Here is a 15,600-nt window from a genome sequence, read left to right as displayed (position 1 = left end):
CAGCTCTGAACCAAGTTACAGGGCCAAAATGTGGGACTGCTTTCATGTCTTGCAGGGATTTCTATAGGTGCATGCTGCAGACTGCAATGATTTCTACGCAGCCATGTTGGTTGGCTGTCCTATAACGCTGCTACTCTTGGTTTAAATGTTAACCTAACTGGCCTTTGGGCTGTGCCCTAGGGGGGCCCCTAAGCCTCAATCCCCACCATTTGCAAAGCACTGATCCCGGTTTGGTTGACTATATACATCAGGGGTCCTCAGCCTTTCTTACTCGGGAGCCACAGTCAAATGTAAAAAGACTTGGGGAGCAACACAAGCACCATAAAAGTTCATGGAGGAGCCAAATAAGGGCTGTGATTGGCTATTAGGCATCCTCTATGCAATAACACAAAAAGGGAAAGTTGTGCTCAACCACTAAATTGTAAACCATTAAGCGGGGGTGCAATGAGGCTGTGACCATAAAATACATATAAACAACCGCAAAAAATCCTCTGCACTCACCCATTATCAATATGTAGAAATTGGACACTAGGGCATTTCACTACTAAGAAATGCCTTCCCTCCCCACCTCAAAAAGAGGGATTGTTTGTCCGTACATTGCAATATACTTCAAGCTGGCCAACTACGTCAAAGTCATCCCTTCTGGCCAGTCCTACCCTAACTGACCTATATAAGTAATTTAAGATTAGTACTGAGCAAAGGGACTAAGTTTTACCTGCAACATGCTTGCGTATAAGGTTAAAACTCCCATATGGTTGCCCTTTTATTAGCTCCATTGGGATCACCTGACTGTAGCTGGGAATAGTGGGGGCTACAACATGGAGCTGGCCACTGCTCCTGTATAAACAATAACACAAAAAGGGAAAGTTGTGCTCAACCACTAAATTGTAAACCATTAAGCGGGGGTGCAATGAGGCTGTGACCATAAAATACATATAAACAACCGCAAAAAATCCTCTGCACTCACCCATTATCAATATGTAGAAATTGGACACTAGGGCATTTCACTACTAAGAAATGCCTTCCCTCCCCACCTCAAAAAGAGGGGATTGTTTGTCCGTACATTGCAATATACCTTCAAGCTGGGCCAACTACGTCAAAGTCATCCCTTCTGGCCAGTCCTACCCTAACTGACCTAATGTAAAAAGACTTGGGGAGCAACACAAGCACCATAAAAGTTCATGGAGGAGCCAAATAAGGGCTGTGATTGGCTTATTAGGCATCCTCTATGCACCCTATCAGCTTTATTTGGTAGGGAATCTTGTTTTATTCAAAACTTGCCCCAAGTCAGGAATTCAAAAATAACTCCCTGGTTTGGGGGCACTGAGAGCAACATCCAAGGGGTTGGGGAGCAACATGTTGCCCCGGAGCTACTGGCTGGGGCATTTAAATATAATGTCCTGTTGCCCTGCTCTGATAAAAGTTGCATGTTTGCTTAAGAATTCCTACTATAGTTTATATAAATACCCCGCTGTGTAGCCCCGGGGTTTCTGTAGCAAACACCCCAGCTGTACCGGTGCAGGAATGGCTGCCCCCGGGGCTACACAGCAGGGTATTTATATAAACTATAGTAGGGTTTCTGTAGCAAACACCCCAGCTGTACCAGTGCAGGAATGGCTGCCCCCGGGGCTACACAGCGGGGTATTTATATAAACTATAGTAGGGTTTCTGTAGCAAACACCCCAGCTGTACCAGTGCAGGAATGGCTGCCCCGGGGCTACACAGCGGGGTATTTATATAAACTATAGTAGGGTTTCTGTAGCAAACACCCCAGCTGTACCAGTGCAGGAATGGCTGCCCCCGGGCTACACAGCGGGGTATTTATATAAACTATAGTAGGGTTTCTGTAGCAAACACCCCAGCTGTATGCAGGAATGGCTGCCCCGGGGCTACACAGCGGGGTATTTATATAAACTATAGTAGGGTTTCTGTAGCAAACACCCCAGCTGTACCAGTGCAGGAATGGCTGCCCCGGGGCTACACAGCGGGGTATTTCTATAGTAGGGTTTCTGTAGCAAACACCCCAGCTGTACCAGTGCAGGAATGGCTGCCCCTACACAGCGGGGTATTTATATAAACTATAGTAGGGTTTCTGTAGCAAACACCCAGCTGTACCAGTGCAGGAATGGCTGCCCCCGGGGCTACACAGCGGGGTATTTATATAAACTATAGTAGGGTTATTACCCCTAGGTTACTAGTGCAGGGTAACAGTACATTACTATTATTATAATCAAGGTCCAATCTGATTGCAGCAGCCACACAGTGTGATCCAGAGACGCCTCATGGGGGGCAGCCTGAGCATTGAAAGCGATAACCCTGTATTTCCAACTTCCCCGTGCAACAGGGGGAGAGACGCACCCCCCAGGGTGATGAGACGATACAGCCAACTAAGTTGGGTGAGGAGACCCCCGGTGGCTGGAAGGAACAAGCTCTACTCATACCCTGCAAGGTACAACCCCTAGCAACTACTTGTATACCTGCTTATACTGAGATGAGCCCTGATTGGCCAGTTAGACTAATGGGAGTAAATGTGTTACCCAATTGAGCAGAATCTGCTCCCACCAACAGCTCCTTTTAACTGAGGTTGTTTACCTTTGAGACAATTTGCAATTGGTCTTCATTTTTTTTTTATTTGTAGTTTTTTTTAAAATTATTTCAGCTTTGCCCAGCAGCTCTCCAGCTTGGCGTTTCAGCAGCTGTTTGGTTGCTAGGATCCAAATTACCTAAGCAACCAGGGTTGTGGTTTGAATGAAAGACTGATAAATGAATAGGAGAGGGCCTGACTATATAAATAAGTAATATAAAGTAAACAATACTTTATATTCACAGAGCAATAGTTTTTTTCCTCAGGCAGTGCCGGACCAAGCCATCCCAGGCACCCTAGGCAAGCCACCCGGGCACTCAAGGCAAGTCAGCCGGGCACCCAGGCAGTCAGCCGGGCACCCAAGCAGCCAGCCGGCACCCAAGGCAAGCCGCCGGGCACCCAAGGCAAGCCAGCCGGGCACCCTAGGCAAGCCAGCCGGGCACCCTAGGCAAGCCAGCCGGGCACCCTAGCAAGCCAGCCGGGCACCCTAGGCAAGCCAGCCGGTGGGCAAGCCAGCGGCAAGCCAGCCGGGCACCCAAGGCAAGCCAGCCGGCTTGGCCCATCCCCCCTCCCATGTGTGGGGCTGCGGGGGTCACTGGAGGTGGGTGAACGGTGGGGGTAAAGGGCATGGAAATAGGGGTAAGTGAAAGAAGAGGTGCCTGCCTGGCGCCCACCCACTGTTGCCCCTAGGTGCCTCTTCTGCCTACCCCTAGTTCCGGCCCCGGGCCCATTTGAAAGCTGCACAGAGTTAGAAGAAAAAGGCAAATCATTTAAAAACTCTGAAAAACAAATAATGAAGACAATTGGGGAAAAAGTTGGGTTTTAGAATTGGGCATTCTATAACATACTAAAAAGTTGAACTTAATGGTGAACTGCCCCTTTAAACCACTGGGTCTCCAGCATCAATATGGGTCGTGGGGGGTGGATGATTGATTTTATGTCCCTATTGAAAAGGCAGGGGTAATAAGGTTGGGATATATATATGTATATAATGTATATATATATATATATAAGAATGGGGGTGTCCTTTCTGCACACAGGTTTGTGGCCACGATGCAAGGGCCAAGCTAATGCACGGAACATCAACAGAACCTCATCTCCCGGAGCTGCACGGAAAGGCTGGGGGTAAGAGCAACCAGGGTGGGGTGGGGGCCACAACTTAGGAGAATTATACAATTACAAACAAATTGTTTGTGTTTTTTTCACATAGGCTCCCCCTTTACATTAACTTTTAGTATGTTGTAGAATGGCCAATTCTAAGTAATGTTTCAATTGGGCTTCATTATTTATTTTCAATAGTTTTTCCATTATTTGCTCCTTTTTATTACTCATTTTTCTAATCCATCCCCTCTCCTATAAATTATATCAGTCTCTTATTCAAACCAGTCCCTGGTTGTTAGGTAATTTGAACCCTAAGGCAACCACATGACTGCTGAAATTTTAAACTAGAGAGCTGCTGAACAAAAGGTAAATCATAAAAAAAAATGAAGACGCAAATTGCAAATTGTCTCAGAAGCAGCAGTCTACATTATACTAAAACTTTAATTTAAAGGTGAACAACCCCTTTAACCCCCCTCCAGCTTGGACCAGTCCAGAGTTGTCTATAGGAGGAGCAAAAAGAAGCAACTACAGGTATAGAAACCTGTTATCTCCAGAATGTGCAGGACCAAGAGTGCGCAGGATAAGGGGTCTTTAAGTAATTTTGATCTCCACATCTAAAGTCTACTAAAAAAAAAATCAATAAAGCATTAATTAAATCCAATAGGATTGTTTTTCTTTCAATAAGGATAATTATATTTTAGTTGGGATCAAGTACAGGTACTGTTTATTATTACAGAGAAAGGGAATCATTTAACCATTAAATAAACCCAATAGGGCTGTTCTGCCCCAATAAGGGGTAATTATATCTTAGTTGGGATCAAGTACAGTACTGTTTTATTATTACAGAGAAAGGGAATCATTTAACCATGAAATAAACCCAATAGGGATATTCCAATTTCCAAGACCTTTATTAATTGTCGCCACAACATATGTAGTCTATGCTCTCACTTGTCCGTGTAACAAAGTTTATGTGGGGCGGACTATAAGATCAGTGGGAAGTAGGGTTAATAAGCACATCCGTAAGCAGTAAAGCAGGGAGAATGAACCATGGGTATCGAGACATTTTAAGCTGTTTCACAATAATAGTGATCCCAAAGGGATATTCCTTTATGGAAGTGTAAAAATAATTGTATATTTATTATAAAATAATCAATGTGTTACATCAAAGTAGATGTAGTATAGAATAGTATGCAGGCGGGTATAAAGAGGGGGTTGGCCCATAGGAACCCAATAGTCCATGAGGGAAGCGCAGAGCGCGAAACGCGTCGGACTGCCTGGGAGAGAGGACCCGTATTGACAGACCGGCACCTACGGTGACGTCACCGAAGGGAAAGGAACAGCGTGTGAGTCGCATCCCTCAGCCAATGTGCCTCTCTCTGTCTTATCCCTAGTAAGTTCCCGGCCGGGACAAGGGGGGTTGTGTATTTGTTCTTATGCCCAGTATAGGGCTCTGTTTTATTGTGTGCTTGTAGTTACTTGGAGGCTATGAGATAATTGAATACCATATAGTGTGCAATTTTATCTCTATATGCACGCCTGCATTCTTAGTATTTGCACAGAGTAAGAGGGAAAACAAGGGTTTTTATTTGTGTAACTTCTTTATTAATATCCCTCAGTGGGCTAAGAGCCATATATTGGCCTATAGGCGGTGTAATACTGGCATCTGATATCTGGAGAAGTTAATTAAGGATCCAATTAATTGTTTTATGGTGTTTTAAGCTCCTCACTTTTTTATTCTAATAATTGGGATATACTGTGGGATTTTTAATTCAGTGTATTTCTATTGATTTTCCCTCTTGATTTCCTCATATATGGGTCAGAGCAATGAATTCTCTTTTTAAACACTCTAATTGATTTCTCCTGAGGGAATGATATGCCATTAACTGGGAATTCAATAATAAATCATTTGGGAAGTAATACATGGTTTCTGTTACTATATTTAATGTCTTCTGCCCTATGTGATTTTCTCTTGTATATATAATCTAATTGGTATTTTTAATTAGTGGTGTATATGATTTTTTTTTTTTTTATTATTTAAAATTGATTCTACTTTGATGTAACACATTGATTTATTTATAATAAATATACAATTATTTTACACTTCTTTGGGTGTTTTTAGCGCCAACTCCTTTGGAGATAATTTGTGTATGCACTATAGGATTAGTAGGGAGGAGGGCAGCTACATCTAATTATTAATGTTGGTTAATGGCAATTTAGCACTGCAAAAATATATATATATTTTTTTTTTCTCTTTCTTACAGTCCTTCCTTCTAGACCTTAATATCTATATTGTTGTGTTTTGTAATCTTTTAAAGCGCAGATAAGGTTTGCCTTGATATTCTTTATGGGACTGGAGCATATTCTCCCAAGTTAAGAGGTGGAGACGGATTTACTAGATTAAGACAACGAGAAAACGTTTGGATTTTTAAATTGAATACATTGCATCCGGAAGGACTCAATGTAGATTTGGACTTGGCGGCATTTTAAATTCAATTTTAAGCTTATTTTTGGTCAATTATTGGATTCCTGGTATTTATTTTATTTCTAATTTATCTACATTTTAAGTAGGAATATGCTTGATATGGGCTGTTTTAACGAGACATCTCTTTATTTCTTTATGATTAGCGGATAAGTAGTATATAAATAAATAATAAATAAACAAACATACAACTCTCCCAATCTTTGGGGAGAGGGATGATGGGTTATATATGGGTAATATAAATTCTTCCATCTGACACAATGCCATACACCATGGCCTTTTTGCGCTAAGAGAGAGGGGTTGCTATGGCAACGCGCGTTGTTTCCATTGTACATATCGCTTTACCAGCGCTAGATTGAGTTCCCTACAGTATTTCCCATAAGTTTTACTCTTGCAGCCCCACTATGTATTAGGCGCTTCTACATTCACTTACTGGAGGTTCCCCTATGTCTAGTTACCCACCCTTATGCCTATTCTAATAGAGGGAACAAAAAAAGCACAATAAAAGCTCTGGGGGTGCCAAATAAGAGCTACGATTGGTTAGGGGGTCAAGTGCGGGGTATGGCACATTATTTAGCATACAGGCCTATCCAATGGCGCTATAGCTGTGCATAAATCTATATAACCCCTGCCCCCAGATGTCACACTGTACGTACCTGTACCCCACCTTACGAGCTCTGGTACAAGCCACTACACAGGTCTCCTACCACCAGTTACCCCACCCCTAACTCTACGATCCAAACAGCCCGCCTCCGCAAGCTTAACCAATCACGCACCCAGTTCAATCCAGAATCATTGAAGCATCCAATCCGCTAGGGCGATACTTGAGTCGGCCCGCCCGCTCACCAGGTGTCTTCTGGGAATTGTAGTTTATTCTATCGCTATCCACATGTGTTTAAACTACAATTCCCTCAGGTTTAGATTCCAAAACGAATACCCCGATATGCAAAGGAGAATTATGACAACATGTCTTTATCTTCATAACAGTATATGTATTATAATTTCATTAATACATTATAATTATCATTGCTAATGAAAGATTTTGATTTAACTTTTCCTCTACATAGGAAATAGGCGTGTGAACATTTGTGACACTTAATTCCATTTTTATCCCAACTCCACCCCCATTCGCAGCCATTCTATAGATTATACTCCAGTTCTGGAATTGTAAAAACTTTTTACACACGGATGAAACAACCGTTTGCAAAACCAGGTGAAGATCTCCTTTATCTAAAGGAATGTTCATGTAGCGCCATCTATCGGCTATTTTTCACATTACAGGCTGTTATTAATCCACATAGCTTTAACTAGCGCGGAGGGATACCTGGAGATTATACAACCAGCCTCTTTAATCCTTTAGGGCCCCAATTTCACATTACAAAGTTGCATCAGGACTTTATGGACCTAGGAATGATACGGACTGGAGCCTGGAATTTACTGTAAGTACTGGATGTGCTGAAGGAGCTGCTGGGCTTCAGGAAGGGGACTGGGTACTAGGAAGCCCCAGGGGGGGCAATTGCAACAGGAAGTTGCCTGAGAGGGGGCACATCATTGGGCCTTTCAAAACGAGGCTGCAGAGACCCTAGTGGCACAGACTGGGGGCTTTCTGGTAGGAGGTGTCTGTTGAAATTAGAAATTAATTCTAACTTAGGGAATTGCTACAAGGTGACTCTGGGACTTGGGGTGTCATAGTCAGGTAAGTAGTGGAACTTTGGCACCCTGAGTACCCAAGAACTGAAATAAAGAGCTCGTTATATTATATGGAACTGGGGGTTGGATATTTGGGAGTCTTGATTGTCCCAGCAAAAGTATCTGCCTGCCTCTGTGGCAGAAATTAGGGGACTCTGTGGGCTTCACAGGGGGGTTCCTGCTGTCCCGGGGGCCTGTAGGAGATACAGTAATAGAAGCCACAGGGAGTACCTGTAGATATTGGGGTGCAAACTCAACGTTAGCCCAGTGTCACAACCACCAGCGAGGTGAATAAAGTGATCTTTTTGTCAACAGTCCTCAGGGAATCCCTAAGTGTTAGACTGTATTTGCTTCCTCCGGTGTTGGTAACATCAGGCACTGGTTACTGAGGGAACAGGAGAGACGGGGAGTAAATCCGTGGCTGTAGTGAAGGATCACAGAGAAACTCGATGAGGGACGTTACTTCATGACAGAGAAAGGAGCCTCTGGCTTTATCCAAGCAAGATCTGGGATGCTTATCCGCACTATACCGCTTGTCTAGTTCTATACCCACCTGAGGATTAACACTTGTTTGGAATGGCCGCCTACATCGAATTTGTGCCCCCTCCGGAATGCCCGGTGTTCGAGCCCAGCTGGGAGGAATTCTCTGATCCCCTGAGTTTCATCGGACGCATCTGACCGATTGCTGAAAAGACAGGGATATGCAAAATCCCACCTCCCAAGGTAAGTCTGATAGATGGATGTTATCAGTACACTGAGAGCCTGAAATAATTCCTTATGGATAAATGATGCAGTTGTAACAGGGAGCTGATACATACTGTGTGCAAGTCACATTATATAAGTTTTATTATTATATATATATATATTGATTATAATAAGTTCACACAGGCTGATGACAAATGTCAGATGTTGATTAGTCTTTGCTCTTGGTCACATTTTTTAGAAACCAATGACCCATTGGTTGGCATTGCTGCTTTACGGTCAGTTTGATTCCAGCCAGGGCACTATCTTCAGGGAATTTTAATGTCCCCCCCCCCCAGGTGGATTTTCTTGCACTTTCAAACAACATACAGGCAGATTGGAGGTGCCCCTGATTACTGACTTTAGTGTGTTGCGTAAAATCGGCACTTCGATTCGTAAACTTCATGGAATGAACGCGCGCCAAAGTTGTCTTTGGAGGAAACTTTGAGCGACCGTGGGACATCGTAGCGACGCGTATGCCATCCCACCGGCAATTTACACTCTAGCCGGTGGGATGGCATTGCGGGGAGATTAGTCGCCCATGCACTAATCTCCCTGTGTACCACTGCCCTAAAGACACACCGGGCTACTAGTAGCAGCTACTTTTTCAAGCTACTGAAAATCCCTTCCATAGACAATACACGTAAGACAATATCAGTAAATGATTAGCATTGTCTATTTTAGTAGCCACGACAAGTAGCTGCTACTAGTAAGCTCTGTGTGTCTTCACCCTAAGGGCTCTGGCACACGGGGAGATTAGTCGCCCCGCGGCAAAACTCCCTGTTCGCGGGCGACTAATCTCCCCGAGTAGCCTTCCCCTGCCATCCCACCGGCGAACATGTAAGTCGCCGGTGGGATGGCAGACGCGGCGGGGCGACTTACATGATGGCGTCTGCCATCCCGCCGGCGACTTACATGTTCGCCGTGGGATGGCAGGGGGAAGGCAACTCTGGGAGATTAGTCGCCCGCGAACAGGGAGTTTTGCCGCGGGTGACTAATCTCCCCATGTGCCAGAGCCCTAAGAAGAGCTGCAGAATATGTAGGTTCTATATAGCAGAGGATAATGACTACATGCCCTGTTGTACGCCCATGACACGTGAGGCATAACTTGAGGGTATGTACCCCAAAATTCTATCATGCCCAAAGTGTGTTTGTTTGCATTGTAAAAGGATTACTTATGTATACAGGCCCATATGGCCAACATCATGGGGAAGTGTCCTCTATATAAATTTGCTTTATGGCATGTTCAGAGTGGCTAATGGCCGACTGCATTTACTGTTTTGGGCTAATCGCATAGTGGGTAGTTTCAATGGATAATATTATTCTATTATTTGATATTATATTATTGTTCTATACAATCAAAGAAGCAATAGTCAGCCAGTAGTGGGTGATTGTGTCCAAGCTGAAAGGTCACTATAATCAAACCATTAAAGTTTAAGTAGTTAAAGGAAGAACTTTTGTATTATTTTTTGCTGAAAGAGGTGGAGGACCTAGTCAGCAGGTATTGTACCAGGGTTTTGCTCCAATGATTACAAATGGAAGGAAGTCCAATTACTGAAATGAATCTTCTCTGCCATTACTTTGTAGTCTATTTTTCCTAAAATCCCAACACTGCAGCTTTAGTGTACACATTAGGGTTATACCTGGGGTTTAAGTAGGGATGCACCGAATCCACTTATTTTGGGGTTTTGGGCGAGATTCCTGGATTCCGAACCGAATCCTGGATTTGTTGCATCCCTAGTTTTAAGCTGCAGTTTGCTGCTTCTAGATAACAGCCACCAGTGTCGGACTGGGTGCCAGGGCCCACAGAAAAACCTTAGGCCACTGTCCAGACCACCATTCCTTCCCAGTTCACTCACTTTCTTTAATTTCTTATTACTTATTTTACATACTATTATCTATCCTTTCCTTTTTTCTTTTGTTTCTTCTCATAGAATTGAGTAATGGCCATGGTGTAGGCATACAAGGCAAATGGTTGGGTGAGCAAGGGGGCCCACTGGGAGTTTTTTTTCCTATGAAGTTTGTTATTCTATTTATTTAATTAAAAATAAATCCTATACATATTATTTTGTGTGGCGTTTATATTATATAGGTACCTCCTGACACTGTAGGTATTTAAACTGTTTAAACGTTTAGCAGAGCTATTACTTTAACCATGAAAATGCTAATGCCAGCAGTAATCCCTAGTGTGTCTCCCGCTGCTGATTTAGCACAGGCAGGGTTTATATTATTTGTACTTCTGAAGCAAGGTTCAGAATTACTTCTACAACTTGGAACTTGGGCAGGTACTGCTCAATACATTGTTCTGAGCATCCCTTTGCAGGACAAAACTCATAATTATCCTTTATTTTCTCTTTATAAAAGGTATAGAAAAGCAAACCTAGAATTTTCCCTTTAGTTTGCCTGTGCCTTAAGATTTATTCTTAGCCCCCTAGAGAGCCAGTTTTGGTTATTGGCACAGTTACAGCTTAGCTTTATTGCTTTTATGTTCCTTTATCTCAGGACTGGCAGCCGCCCTTTGCCTGCGATGTCAAAAGCTTCTGCTTCACCCCTCGGGTACAGCGCCTCAACTAGAGGTAAGGTTTCTGTGATTATTGTGCTGGGAATAAACCCAGATCATGGTTATTACAAACTGCTGTTTTTGTAGCTACATTAACATGTTGGAACTTGAGGATATGGACATTAACAAAATTGTTAGTTAGAAGCTTGACCAACTTGGGTTGGTTTTCCATATCCCTATTAGTTATATACAGATATTTGGTGGCCATACACCTTCAGATCCGCTCGCTTGGCGATGTCGCCAAGCGAGCGGATCTTCTCCCGATATCAGGAGAATCCAGGCTAATTTGATCGTGTGGCCAAACGATCGAATTATAACGACGGGTATAGGCAAAGTCGGTTTGGGGGACCGAATCAACGAGCGATACGGTCCCCCATCCGACTAGATTTTTTAACCTGCCGATCGATATCTGCCCGATTTCAGGCCAGATATGGGTCAGGCAGGCCCGTCGTTAGTGCCCCTACATGGGCCGATTAGTTGCTGAATCGGTCTAAGGGACCCATATCGGCAGCTACAATCGGCCCGTGTATGGGGACCTTTAGGCAGTATCGTATTTGTTCCAGAACAGTAGCCGATATTTACTTTCATTATTCTAACTGCTCTAGACCAGTCATAGCTAAATAGAACCTTTGCAATATAAACAAACGTGTATGTTTAACCTTTTTAGTGCCATAGGACGTAGATTCTACGTCCTAGGTACCAAGGGACCAAAGTGCCATAGAACGTAGAATCTACGTCCTACAGCACTAACGGGTTTACAAGCGCTGCGCTCGCTTTTAAAGCAGCGCAGCGCTTGTAAAGCCTGCACAACCCCCTAGGCAACGAGCAAATGAAGACATACTCACCGATCCGGTCCCCCAGCGCCGCCGATCCAGTCCCTCAGCCAATGACAGCAGTGGACACGCATTGATGACGTGTCCACTGCTGTCCCATTAATTGTCGCCGCCCCCGCGTCGCCTCTTCACTCCTGCTGCCACGTGAGACTGATGGAGCCTCCCTGCTGCCTTCCTGCTGCGTTCCTGCTGGATTGGTCGCCCTGATCGCCTGCCTGCATTGTGTAAGCTGAACTACAACTCTCTAACCACTGTTTATTTTGCTTATTTCTATCTCAACTGTCTATCCAGCTTATTTTTTTTTTTTTTTTCATTTCTTCTTCTATCTTTGTCATTATTACACTTTTACACACATACACACTTATTTACAACTTTCCCAAGCACACACAGACACTTACACACACACTTACACTTACACTTTTTTTTTTTTTTTTCTTTCTTTCTTTCTTTCTTTGCTTTTCTTTCTTTCTTTGCTTTCTTTGGCAGTCTTTTTTTTTTACTAAAACTTTATTTCTGATCTATAATTATCTGATTTATTTGGTTGCATTTTAGTGTTTTTTTGCATTTTCATAATTGATTTCTGTTTTTGAATTATTCTATTGCACTGTAACTTTTGTATTGCTATTGGGTGCTGAATTTGCAGTGACATTGGTGGATCCAGGGCTCTGACCACCGATTTCATTGCAATAATTGTTCTTCTGTTGGTTTGAGTGGTTTTTATTTGAATTTACTGATTTTATGGTGTTTTATCTTTGCATTGTTCTTTATTGTGTATTTAGTGCCCCAAAAAGGTTGCTTTTGCAGTGACATTGGTGGATCCAGGGCTCTGACCACCGATTTCATTGCAATTATTGTTCTTTGATTGCTTTTAGTGGTTTTATTCCATTTTAACTTCATTTGATTTCAGTTGTTTCTAGAAAGGTCCAGAGGTGCTAAGATTGTTCTGGTAGTTTCTATTGCCAAGGGTTAGGCTGATGCCACACATGGCGTAGGGCTGATTTTTTCAGCAAGTGGAAAAACGCTTGCCGAAAATTCAGCCCTACGCCTGCTACTTGTGGCCTGCACCCGAATGAATGGAATACACTCGGGTGCAGGCACATGTAGCCGATATACGCATGGAAAACGCAAGACTTTGCATTCTCACGCGTTTTCATGCGTATATCGGCTACATGTGCCTGCACCCGAGCGTATTCCATTCATTCGGGTGCAGGCAAAAAAAAAAGGGGTGCATAGAGTGCAGCCCCAATATTATGCATTGTCAGGTTTGGCGGCCATGTACTTATGTGCACCCATACATATGGGGTATCGTTTTATTCAGGGGAACTTGCAGATTTATGGTTAGTAAGTTTTTGGTAGTTGCCATGGAGATTTTGGGGAGAAATCTAGGTTTGTATCTGGTTTTTCCTTGATTTCTGACCAAAGCGCTGATTTCTGCAAGGGACTGCGGCCACAATTTTCCATGTAGAAAGAGGAGAGTGGCGTCTCTGAATAGCTGAAGCTGTGCACTTTTCATAAATATATAGTTTGCGGGGGTTATTTCACAGGTAGGGGGGTGTTTAGACTAAATAACTGCAGGTAGAGCACATAGAGCACAGACCCCCCTTATGCATTGCCCCTGTTTGGGGGGCATTTGGTGGCCACGTCTTTATGTGCACCCATACATATGGGGTATCGTTTTATTCAGGGGAACTTGCAAATTGAGGTTTAGTAAGTTTTTGGTAGTTGCCATGGAGATTTTGGGGAGAAATCTAGTTTGTATTCTGGTTTTTTCCTTGATTTCTGACCAAAGCGCTGACTTCTGCAAGGGACTGCGGCCACAATTTTCGATGTAGAAAGAGAAGAGTGGTGTCTCTGAATAGCTGAAGGTGTGCACTTTTCGTAAATATATAGATTGTGGGGGTTATTTCACAGGTAGGGGAGGTTAACACTGAAAAAACTGCAGGTAAGTGCACATAGAGCGCAGCCCCCAAAATTTCAACTGAAATTGCCCCTTATGCATTGCCCCTGTTTTGGGGCATTTGGTGGCCACGTCTTTATGTGCACCCATACATATGGGGTATCGTTTTTATTCAGGGGAACTTGCAGATTAATGGTTAGTAAGTTTTGGTAGTTGCCATGGAGATTTTGGGGAGAAATCTAGGTTTGTATCTGTTTTTTTCCTTGATTTCTGACCAAAGCGCTGACTTCTGCAAGGGACTGTGGCCACAATTTTCCATGTAGAAAGAGAAGAGTGGTGTCTCTGAATAGCTGAAGGTGTGCACTTTTCAGAAATATATAGTTTGCGGGGGTTATTTCACAGGTATGGGGTGTTTAGACTAAATAACTGCAGGTACAGCACATAGAGCACAGCCCCCCCTTATGCATTGCCCCTGTTTGGGGGCATTTGGTGGCCACGTCTTTATGTGCACCCATACATTTGGGGTATCGTTTTATTCAGGGGGAACTTGGCAAAATTGAGGTTTAGTAAGTTTTTGGTAGTTGCCATGGAGATTTTGGGGTGAAATCTAGGTTTTTTATCTGGTTTTTCCTTGATTCTGACCAAAATCTAGGTTTTGTATCTGGTTTTTTCCTTGATTTCTGACCAAAGCGCTGACTTCTGCAAGGGACTGCGGCCACAATTTTCCATGTAGAAAGAGAAGAGTGGTGTCTCTGATAGCTGAAGGTGTGCACTTTTCGTAAAATATAGATTGTGGGGGTTATTTCACAGGTAGGGGGGGTTTAACAACTGAAAAACTGCAGGTAGACATAGGCAACAAGCCCCCCTTATGCATTGCCCCTGTTAGGGGGCATTTGGTGGCCAACGTCTTTATGTGCACCCATACATATGGGGTATCGTTTTATTCAGGGGAACTTGCAGATTGAGGTTTGTAAGTTTTTGGTAGTTGCCATGGAGATTTTGGGGGAGAAATCTAGGTTTTTTATCTGGTTTTTTCCTTGATTTCTGACCAAAATCTAGGTTTGTATCTGGTTTTTCCTTGATTTCTGACCAAAGCGCTGACTTCTGCAAGGGACTGCGGCCACAATTTTCCATGTAGAAAGAGAAGAGTGGTGTCTCTGAATAGCTGAAGGTGTGCACTTTTTGGAAATATATAGTTTGTGGGGGTTATTTCACAGGTAGGGGGGTGTTTAGACTAAATAACTGCAGGTAGAGCACATAGAGCACAGCCCCCCCTTATGCATTGCCCCTGTTTGGGGGCATTTGGTGGACACGTCTTTATGTGCACCCATACATATGGGGTATCGTTTTATTCAGGGGAACTTGCAAATTGAGGTTTAGTAAGTTTTTTGGTAGTTGCCATGGAGATTTTGGGGAGAAATCTAGGTTTTTTTATCTGGTTTTTCCTTGATTTCTGACCAAAATCTAGGTTTGTATCTGGTTTTCTCCTTAATTTCTGACCAAAGCGCTGACTTCTGCAAGGGACTGCGGCCACAATTTTCCATGTAGAAAGAGGAGAGTGGTGTCTCTGAATAGCTGAAGTGGTCTATTTTTAATCAATATACAGTTTATATGTTTTTTTCACAGGTAAGGGGCAATTTTGTCTGAAAAGCTTTGAGATGTGCACATAAATTGCAGCCCCATTATTATGCATTGCCCCTGTTTTGGGGCATTTGG

At 43.3% G+C, this 15,600-nt stretch overlaps 3 protein-coding genes across 9 annotated transcripts in view; 2 read left to right on the top strand and 1 right to left on the bottom strand.

Moving 5' to 3' along the window:
- LOC101734594 (coiled-coil domain-containing protein 77-like) overlaps nucleotides 1-15,600 on the top strand; it is a 597,836-nt gene that overhangs the window by 202,730 nt on the left and 379,506 nt on the right. The window lies entirely within an intron of this gene.
- The window catches only part of LOC101730989 (coiled-coil domain-containing protein 77), a 606,394-nt gene that overhangs the window by 333,140 nt on the left and 257,654 nt on the right, over nucleotides 1-15,600 (bottom strand). The window lies entirely within an intron of this gene.
- LOC116406976 (lysine-specific demethylase 5A-like) overlaps nucleotides 1-15,600 on the top strand; it is a 33,507-nt gene that overhangs the window by 321 nt on the left and 17,586 nt on the right. The window contains exons 2-6 of one of the 6 annotated variants that reach the window (XR_004219938.1): nucleotides 2,253-2,449; nucleotides 7,525-7,603; nucleotides 8,395-8,576; nucleotides 11,097-11,170; nucleotides 11,973-11,993. Coding sequence is in view for 4 of the 6 variants with exons in the window: in XM_031892253.1 (XP_031748113.1) it covers nucleotides 2,253-2,449; nucleotides 7,525-7,750 (423 nt within the window). In the remaining 2 variants the exon portion in view is untranslated. Of the gene's footprint in view, nucleotides 1-2,252; nucleotides 2,450-7,106; nucleotides 7,992-8,168; nucleotides 8,577-11,096; nucleotides 11,171-11,972; nucleotides 11,994-15,600 lie in introns of those variants that run through there. The other 5 variants (XR_004219937.1, XM_031892256.1, XM_031892255.1 and 2 more) reach the window with 5 other exon arrangements.

Source organism: Xenopus tropicalis, chromosome 8 (assembly GCF_000004195.4).
Source record: "Xenopus tropicalis strain Nigerian chromosome 8, UCB_Xtro_10.0, whole genome shotgun sequence".
Classification (NCBI taxonomy): Eukaryota; Metazoa; Chordata; class Amphibia; order Anura; family Pipidae; genus Xenopus; species Xenopus tropicalis.
The sequence above is the reverse complement of the archived record's forward strand: the minus strand, read 5'-3'. Positions and strand labels throughout refer to the sequence as shown.